The sequence below is a fragment of the Calliopsis andreniformis genome, chromosome 7 (assembly GCF_051401765.1).
Source record: "Calliopsis andreniformis isolate RMS-2024a chromosome 7, iyCalAndr_principal, whole genome shotgun sequence".
In the NCBI taxonomy this organism is placed as follows: Eukaryota; Metazoa; Arthropoda; class Insecta; order Hymenoptera; family Andrenidae; genus Calliopsis; species Calliopsis andreniformis.
This window is the reverse complement of record NC_135068.1, coordinates 10,710,259-10,718,519: the sequence shown is the minus strand read 5'-3', so window position 1 is coordinate 10,718,519 and position 8,261 is coordinate 10,710,259. Positions and strand designations below refer to the sequence as shown.

At 38.4% G+C, this 8,261-nt stretch overlaps 4 protein-coding genes across 5 annotated transcripts; 2 read left to right on the top strand and 2 right to left on the bottom strand.

Moving 5' to 3' along the window:
• The first annotated feature begins 470 nt into the window (after nt 1-470).
• Nucleotides 471-1,257, top strand: Pet117 (cytochrome c oxidase assembly factor-like). The gene is made up of 2 exons (XM_076381869.1): nt 471-633; nt 1,110-1,257. The coding sequence occupies exons 1-2, from the start codon at nt 542-544 to the stop codon at nt 1,255-1,257; spliced, it is 240 nt and encodes a 79-aa protein (XP_076237984.1). The 5' UTR covers nt 471-541.
• An 8-nt stretch (nt 1,258-1,265) lies between these two features.
• Lin-52 (DREAM core complex component lin-52) lies at nt 1,266-1,921 on the top strand. Of its 2 annotated transcripts, none has more exons than XM_076381868.1 (4): nt 1,266-1,405; nt 1,471-1,548; nt 1,634-1,726; nt 1,788-1,921. In XM_076381868.1, exons 1-4 carry the CDS (start codon nt 1,366-1,368, stop codon nt 1,919-1,921), a joined length of 345 nt encoding a protein of 114 aa, XP_076237983.1. In that variant the 5' UTR covers nt 1,266-1,365. The 2 variants fall into 2 exon arrangements, with proteins under 2 accessions (XP_076237983.1, XP_076237981.1); XM_076381866.1 differs by having other exon boundaries at nt 1,628-1,726.
• Nucleotides 1,922-2,018: 97 nt separating this feature from the next.
• On the bottom strand, nt 2,019-3,535 carry LOC143181419 (venom protease). The gene is made up of 7 exons (XM_076381803.1): nt 3,351-3,535; nt 3,029-3,234; nt 2,858-2,963; nt 2,630-2,790; nt 2,468-2,563; nt 2,221-2,393; nt 2,019-2,123 (listed from the first exon to the last, which is right to left on the bottom strand). The coding sequence occupies exons 1-7, from the start codon at nt 3,533-3,535 to the stop codon at nt 2,019-2,021; spliced, it is 1,032 nt and encodes a 343-aa protein (XP_076237918.1).
• A 225-nt stretch (nt 3,536-3,760) lies between these two features.
• On the bottom strand, nt 3,761-6,467 carry LOC143181608 (PI-PLC X domain-containing protein 1). The gene is made up of 8 exons (XM_076382120.1): nt 6,161-6,467; nt 5,893-6,066; nt 5,659-5,766; nt 5,344-5,589; nt 4,983-5,185; nt 4,641-4,848; nt 4,285-4,552; nt 3,761-4,206 (listed from the first exon to the last, which is right to left on the bottom strand). Exons 3-8 carry the CDS (start codon nt 5,753-5,755, stop codon nt 3,960-3,962), a joined length of 1,269 nt encoding a protein of 422 aa, XP_076238235.1. The 5' UTR covers nt 5,756-5,766; nt 5,893-6,066; nt 6,161-6,467; the 3' UTR covers nt 3,761-3,959.
• Nucleotides 6,468-8,261: the final 1,794 nt, after the last annotated feature.

The window sequence follows — 8,261 nt, the reverse complement described above, 5'->3', positions numbered from 1 at the left end:
ACAAACGACTCGACATGCAGTCTCGTGGTACCACTTGGTACCTTTTCATCATCAAACCGTCGATAACGTAACACAAGAGTAAACGCAGATATTTCCACGTACCTTTTTCATTTATCTCTAATTATTTCTTACTCTCAGTCAGCAACAAGTATAAAACAAAAGAGCAACAATTTTCCATTTTCATATACCGACGCCATTAGTATGGCAAAAGTTCGTTAAACACAGAGCAAAATTAAAAACGGATTATATCAATCATATCAACGATAAAGCATCAAATGACAATGAAAATATTCAAGAGTAGACATAATACTATAATATTCTCACCATTTGAAGACTGGATCGCCAAAATTATCCTAAATTATTCCAGATTTTTTTCCAGAAAATCTGCTCCTACGCAGAATCCCTGCATTCGTACCCCAGGATCCTTCTCGATAATCGTAACCACAATCGTTAATCGTTACCTGTTACGTCACACGTTCGATAGTCGTTGCAGTTCGAGAGTGGTGAAAACGATTCAAAGCGACATTGTTCCACACGAAGAATGTCAGTCGCTGCAAAAGCTACTTTAGGTATATCCTTTTTGACATCAGCAGGAATAATCGGCTACGTGCACTATAGACAGGAATACGACAGGTAAATAGAACACTAATTAACTGAAAGTGAGGTTAGGTTGCCAGGGGCGGCCGCTACGTTTGCTACGTCGCGAAACGCGGAATGATTGTCGAATGAATGAAGTGTCCTTTGGTACTCGAAATCAAAATATAAACAGAAAGGTGGGTAAGTGGGGAAGGAGCCTCTGTGAGGCCTCATCTAAGGCCCAGGTTCTCAAAACAAAAATAAGCTGGCTTAATTAGCTAGCCAGGGTCATAAAAATCTGCGTCGTACTCTGGGAACGTAAACATTGAGGGTTTATCTAAACACTGGAGTCAGGGATAAAGATTTTGCTGAATTTTCTGAGGATTATATAACACTTGTATTTCCCGAGTGATACAATTGAAAAAAGAATGTTCTTTAGGTGAAGCCAGAGACTACAGGATGTCCCAGTTTTTCTGCAAAACTTTTTCAGTATAATTTACATTAGTACTGCAAAAACATTATTATTTTTACAGAGAACAGCTTCATCAGGGTGTGGTTCGAGACCTTGAACGCCAAGAGCGGAAAAAAATACGGAATTTGTACATACTCCAACAGCAGCAGGAGTTGGCGAAAAACTTGCAACGGGCACAGGAAGAGCAGAAGGAATTGGAAACTGTGTAGACTGGGAAACTTGTAGTTTTGTAGATTTAAGAACCATCAATAGCTTTTCAGATATATTATTCATAGTTTACTATAGATTTTTTATTGAGTTTGAACAGTACAGCTCCAATGAACATAATGGCAACAGAAGAGCCCAAGGATCAGCCAGGTAAACCTATTCACTAACACCTTAATTAAAATTTATTACCTCTTTCTTATACTTCTTCACTGCAGATCTAATTTACATGGAGGAAAACCTGATGAGCTTGGAAAAGCTGGATAGAGCATCTCCAGATTTGTGGCCAGAGCAAAGTGAGTGCATCTTTAAGATTCTCAGACTTAGTTTCAAACAAAAATGGCAATATATCATTTATGTTAGCGATTCATGAAGTTCCAGGTGTGAACGAGTTTGTTGCTCAGAATTCACCTCAAACTGAGCCATGTTCGTGGGGTGCTAGTCTCACTCCAGATGATATAAATCAATTACACCGTAAGTGCATATTTTAAGTGAAATTACTCTTTTGTAAAACATAACAGAAACTTTATTTCAGAACTCGGAAACTTGTCGATGACTGGTTTAATATCTGAAGTAAAAAAGCTGCATGACATGGCTTATCAACTGGGGCTAGAGGAGGCCAAGGAGATGACTCGAGGGAAGTACTTGAACATCTTCAAACACAAGTAATGAAACCCTGTATAGAAAAAAGGTTATATATAAGTCAGCGACGGCAGTACACTTCAATGCTGCAGTGATTCAGGAACACCAACCTTCTGATGAATAACTAACAGTTTTCTAGCATCCATCGCGTATATCTTTGCACATTTACAAAGACTGATGGAAAGTTGGTGACAGAGTCACAGTTGGAACCATACGACAAGATTCCTAACTAAAAATTGTGTACAAATAGTTTGTAAATGATGTGTAAATGTTTTCCTTAAAAATATATTAGCGTTCAAAAAATCAAGTGGTACTTTGAATCCTACCAGAAAATAAGCATCGCCATATTTATATAAAAGCGGACTTCCGCTGTAGCCTGAACAAGGCATTTCGTTTCCAATTGCACAGAGTTCTACAGACAATCCTTGAGAGTAGTAACTAGAGCACTCTTGGTTCGGTAGAACTCGCATTTTTAAGGCTTGCTGTTCACAGGACCTCACTTAAAAAATTAATACATGTTTTTTATAGTAGCTTGCAATTTTAATAGCAAAATTTTTCGTGTTGTATTCTCACCCTTTTGACTCGACAGCTTGCCCCATCCAACCAGAACAGAATTACTTGGATTTATGTAATTATCTCTCGGTACAAGACACACAGGTTGCGCAGTCACTAATTTTTTTAACAAAAAACTGAAATTAATAAATCTGGGCTACATATATTACTTTTTGCTATTACCAGTGTATCGTATCGGTTCCTTCAAACGCAGCATCGCTATGTTGTTCGCGAAAGTATCAGCTTGATAATTTGGATGCTTTATCACGTACGAAATATTCAGTTTCTGCGTGCTGCAGTCAGGATCACTCTCAGTATTGAATTCACCAACCAAGACAGAGTACCTATGCAATCATTAAAAAAAGAAATACACAAAAGTTGACTCTAGAGTGAAGAAAACACTGTACATACAATTTATAGTCCTCAGATTTAGCAAGAGCACAACTTGCAGTCGTCAATATCGTGCGTTCATTTATGATCACTCCACTGCAAGGATACTTCACTTCTCCACTCACACCTACAACAAAATTGGATTCAATTGAAGACTTCAATTCCTAAAAGAGCTTGAATTTTCATTCTCACTTCTGAAGCCAATTCTTGCAACAAAAGGATATGCTCCTATTGTGCTTGTGTAGCTTTGGAGGAAGCTCTTTCCACACTCCAGGACTGAATTCGATTTAGCGAAGTATGCATCATCTTGTGTGAAGACAGGATTCGCGACATTGCTCCCTGCATCACAGCAGACTCTTACTCTTGTGTTACTGTAGCCACAGATTGCTTGACGAAATCTAGTGACAGTAAAAGAATTGTTCAATAGATTAGTAGCTGTTTCAATTTTAATTTCCATGTTCTCCATTAGCTCCATTAAAATAATGCCTCACAGTGGAATAATTGCACACCTTACCTATGAATTGGAAGCAAATTCTGACTCATCAGATCCACAATAACTGAACAATCTTCGATGAAGGCACATGGTTTATTATTTGGGCAGCTGATGGAACTGCTTGGGTACTCGTTTAAGAAACCCTGTGACTCCTCGAAGACACTTAACAGAAGAGACACGAAGAGGATCGAGGATGGAGGAAACATTTTTCTCTAGACGACTGACACTGTTTACAACATATTCTAAACTGATCCCTCATAGAATCCCATTTCGTGACCATCCTAGGTGAGATAGATTTTATTGCATCGGCTACCTTGGCTTAAAGCATTATTCGTTCTTCCGCCGGAAGTCTCATTGTCACGCGAAAATGGTTCGCGAATGCTCACGCAGAAAATTTCAAAAGCATTGCATAACGAGAACTCGACTTCTTTTGAAATCATATTTAATTTTATACAGAGAATATTATACAATAATGGGTATATATATTACTTAGGACTTAGGTGTATTTACAGCTGAATTTGTAATGTACAATTAGCACTGAAATTTTTTCTAGAAAAAGGAGAAGATAATTTAAATTAGCACTGAAAATATTATAATTCTAAAAATTCCTAAGTTTCCTTGAGAATTGTACTAGTATTGGCAATGTAGGTGACGATTCTCATTAGCCGCGATGGCAGTCTCAATAATGCCAGTGCCTCTCACGAAATCCACAGCCACTATATTGGCAGAGTACTGCCAAATAGTGCTGTACCAATTCGTGACATTTAAATTGACTCTGTAGGCCATGTCACGAAGGGTCCCCAGTCGATTGGTGACAATATCCAGAAAGTTGGGTGTCAACTGCGCCATCGCTGACCTAGGCCTCACTCTATCACTCCTGGAACAAAAGAAGAAATGAAGAAAGCTCTTGAACTTTCAACTCCTCAATCTTCCAGAAGCTTCTTGAATGAATCACCTGTCGTTGCTCTCAATTTTACTCAAATGAGTATACAAATCCTCCAAGCTCCTAACATCGCCCCACTGGTGTTGCACGCAAGGCCACATGCTCGCGTGTTCCTGAGCGATCTTCACGTTATCATAGCCGATTATCAGTCTTTTTCCAGAGGACCAGATATCGTTCAACGTGATACGCCATTCATCGCTGTTTTTCGGAAGAAAATATCCACAAAGCTCGTTCTCCAAGTAGGACACGAAGTTTTGGTGAATCGTTATGTTGTCGAACCCTAGAAACAGAAGAAGCGATTGAAGCTTTGGATGAAGAAGAAAGCTTCTTCTTAGATTAGAGAGCTCTGCAAGAGTCCAAGGGATTACCAACGGGAAATTCACGCATGTCCATTACTAAGATTTCTTCCGTGTTGTCGAGGAACCTCTTCACATGTTCTAGGACAGTATTCACGGGCACTGAACGATAATAAGGTCCATGATTGGTCCACCAGATCTCAGGGGTATCAGGATAGTGTCCCACTCTGATATCCAGGTATCGTACGCCGTGGATCAACTGGCTAAGGATATCTAAATTCTAAATTATTAAGAAGCATATTTAAGTGATCTGAAGAAACAAGAGAATCAGAATTGAAATATGTTTAAGTATCCAAAGAATTATTACAATAAAATAAATTAAGTACAAAATCTTTAGCAAGGAGATGAAGGTACCTGAGTCACAGCAAAATTGGTGACAATATTTCCTGTATCGTTGTCCTTAGGATAAGATGCGGAGTCATGAGTCCCAGGAAGAAAAATCTGGCTCATTCTAAGGGGGCCCAGGATGTGCTGCCTCTCCTTCATCCACGTTGGGTTTGTTTTCATGGAATTTACTTCTTTTATATCCCCTTCTGGCGACTGTCGCGATATGTGAACTGAAGAAAAGATGTTCTTTCAGAGTTAAAGTACTGCAGGTCCCACAAGTAGTCCTCGGGAATGCATTAGAGGCCATGCTTTCCAGGAGACTCCTCATGGAATACAAATAGTACTTGTAGCTGTGGCTACAGGTTCTCCAAAATGGATTGTCACTTACATATGTGCTTTGGCACGAAAGAGAGATTCGCGCTGGGCAGGAACTTGATCTTTATCCCACTTTTCACGACCCTACTCGAACTCCTTGGCGTGATGCTCAGAGTAGGAATCGTCGAAACTGGGGAATCGTGTTTAACTATAATCTTCTCGCCAGATTGAAAGTTCACATTGTTCCAGTAGACCTCTAACTCATGGTTCAACGACTTCGAGATTATAGGCGACACAAGTATACCTATACGAGACTGCCCTGAGAAGTAGAACTCAGATTTAGAAACAGTGATCTTGAGATTAGAATTTTTGGAATCAGAATACTCACAGGTTTCCTGGGATGAGTTGCAGACCCTTCCAGCAGAGACCACATTGACTATCATTAAGAGATAAGCCAGTACCAATAGCTCCACAGATCGAGCCATTTGTTAATTTTCTTTAAAAAGATGAAAATTGAAACATGGTGGAGAAACTTAACTCTGAGTTTCTGCTTTGAAGCTCAGAAGATGGAATTAAATACGAGAAAATTTGATAAGAAGAACTCTTTTTCCTGTATACCTACCAGAGCTCCCAGAGAATGGCGATTAAAGAATGCAGAATTATCTCCACATCTACTGCTCGTCAGGCACCACAGAGAACTGGTCGTCGATGCCTTGGAATATCATTCAAACCTTTGAACAGATAGCTATCGATCCGAAAAACGATTCGCTGACCCCAAAGAAGTGAAGTACGAGTTCTTTAAACCAGATAGTACACAAAAATATAATTAACCGTGAAGATAAGGCAGAGTTAGATACGAGTCCAGGAGGAAAACTGAAGAATAGTCTTACCAAAGTGCCTTCACCTTCACTGAGGATCCTTGGACTTAAAGATCATGGCCAGAAGCTACAGTTCCTTATAGCCAGCGATGGTCTCATAAAGGAAAAGCTCAGGAAAACCGAAGAAGAAAGAAGATAAACAGGAACACGTGATGCGATTATTTGACCCGATGCATGATGCACGATGCTGTTTTGCAATCACTTTGAATCATTTGACGCGTCACTTGGTGATAAAGAATGCAGCGATTTTGAAATCAGAAGCTGAAGTCGATTAATGGCCAACAGAATGCGATTATGGAGGTACTCGAGCTGTTGTTGGAGTAATTGAAAATTGATTCGAATTGTGATAAGATAGGAGCGAGATTGAAAGCCGTCTGGTAAACCATTCTCAAGCGGCTGAGAAAGTAGAGGCTACTGTGGCTCTATTAGCTGAGTGTTTCGTAAACAGCTCAGTCGTGCCTTACATATTAGTACTTCCCCCACAATCTTATTCCTGACAGGTATCTACGTCAGCATAATTGCAGATTAGACGGTCTTCTTTTCCAAGTGTCCAACACCAGCGTTCGACTTGATTTTAGCGAAATTATTTTACTGGGATTGTGATTATTATTGAGAGATGTTTAATTGGGAGTTATTAGAAATTATAATACTGAGGAAATTTTGTCTTTCATTAACAAAATTAAAACTACTCAAATTGAAGAAATGCTTTATGTTTCCTATTGTCAGTACTATTATTAATAATTAAAATAAGTATAGGAAAGTGAGAAAAAGTGTAAAACTGATATATTTGAAATATTTATGCAAATTCAATGAGATTCCTGTTATTTGAAATCTCGTTATCATTTTTATGTCACTCGCAACGTTACCAAAAGAACACAGAAAATGAACACAGCGCTTTGGTGATCGGAATTGAAACTTGAGTAAAATTCAGCACATTATTTGAATTAATGTTTTAGTAAGCAATAATAAGGGGATTCTAGATTTAAGAATTTACATTGTTAAACTATAGACAATAGAGTAGTGTAGAAATCAGAAGAGAGGAGGCAAGGTACGTATAAAATAGGGGAAGCAGAAGAGAGGGGGCAACGTACAGACAAGAAAGGGCCAACAAAAGAAATAAATTTAAAATTTGAGCAAAAACTCACTGACCAAACAGAATGACCACTGGTCATTGGTCAACTGACCATTGGTCAACTGACCACTGGTCAACTGGTCACTGGTCATTGGTCAACTGACCACTGGTCAACTCGTCACTGGTCACTGGTCAACTGACCACTGGTCACTAATCACTAATCACAGGTCAACTGACCACTGGTCACTGGTCAAGAGAGTCCAGGGTTGGTCCAAGGTCCAGGGCCCAGGAGTCCCTCAGGGTCTCGAGGAGGGTCTGCACCCGCTGGAGGACCCACGACGAGTGAGACATTCGTGTTCCTCCAGGGGTATATATACTTGCCGAGCCAAAAAGAAGAGCCAATGAGACTCGTTTTTCGGTTGATTCAAATATGCAGCGTTACTCAAACGCAGAACAATGTGCGAAATCTTGATATTTTCGATAAATTATTCATCGTAACAAGAATTTTTGCTACATACTTTGTTAACAACAATTGCACGCATTGTCTACTATATATTATTAACAATTATCATTGTTAAATAACGAGATATAAAGAAATTATTGTCGTTTTAACTTTAGAACTGCTTCTCTGGTCAGACAGAATTTATCAATTTTTTAATTTTTAACTACTGATTGTATTAATTAATATAATTTTTACCATTATGTTAATTTTTCTGTGCTTCATTTTTATTTTATATATTTAAATATCTCTCTCTTTTTCTTTTTGCTATCATTATCATTATTAAGTATTTATTTATTCATTTTACTTAATTTTTTTTTTGTATTTTTGTAATGTAATGTCACTATCAGTGATTACTGTTAAATAAATTATTATTGTTACTATTACCTTATTTAAATATTTCATAGGTAGTGTGCTAGAAATTGTTGCTGGGGTGAGTATTTTATGAAAAATATTAATTTCGTCGCCAAATGTTGTTCGTTAGATCGGTCTCGAAATTTTAATCAACCGAAGAACTTCTTTGATTGGTTTCTCATCTTCCT

Excerpts from the sequence above, each read along its gene's own strand:
- Lin-52 (XM_076381866.1), top strand. The coding sequence starts at position 1,366 with ATGAACATAATGGCAACAGAAGAGCCCAAGGATCAGCCAG. Across the intron at positions 1,549-1,627 it reads AGATTTGTGGCCAGAGCAAA|TTCCAGGTGTGAACGAGTTT; the intron begins GTGAGTGCATCT and ends CGATTCATGAAG. Across the intron at positions 1,727-1,787 it reads TGATATAAATCAATTACACC|AACTCGGAAACTTGTCGATG; the intron begins GTAAGTGCATAT and ends ACTTTATTTCAG.
- LOC143181608 (XM_076382120.1), bottom strand. The coding sequence starts at position 5,755 with ATGGCTCGATCTGTGGAGCTATTGGTACTGGCTTATCTCTTAATGATA. Across the intron at positions 5,186-5,343 it reads TTTCGTGCCAAAGCACATAT|TTCACATATCGCGACAGTCG; the intron begins GTAAGTGACAAT and ends TCTTTTCTTCAG. Across the intron at positions 4,849-4,982 it reads CCAATTTTGCTGTGACTCAG|AATTTAGATATCCTTAGCCA; the intron begins GTACCTTCATCT and ends TTAATAATTTAG.
- Pet117 (XM_076381869.1), top strand. The coding sequence starts at position 542 with ATGTCAGTCGCTGCAAAAGCTACTTTAGGTATATCCTTTTTGACATCA. Across the intron at positions 634-1,109 it reads TATAGACAGGAATACGACAG|AGAACAGCTTCATCAGGGTG; the intron begins GTAAATAGAACA and ends TTATTTTTACAG.
- LOC143181419 (XM_076381803.1), bottom strand. The coding sequence starts at position 3,535 with ATGTTTCCTCCATCCTCGATCCTCTTCGTGTCTCTTCTGTTAAGTGTC. Across the intron at positions 2,964-3,028 it reads TGCAAGAATTGGCTTCAGAA|GTGTGAGTGGAGAAGTGAAG; the intron begins GTGAGAATGAAA and ends ATTTTGTTGTAG. Across the intron at positions 2,394-2,467 it reads CAAGCTGTCGAGTCAAAAGG|TGAGGTCCTGTGAACAGCAA; the intron begins GTGAGAATACAA and ends TAATTTTTTAAG.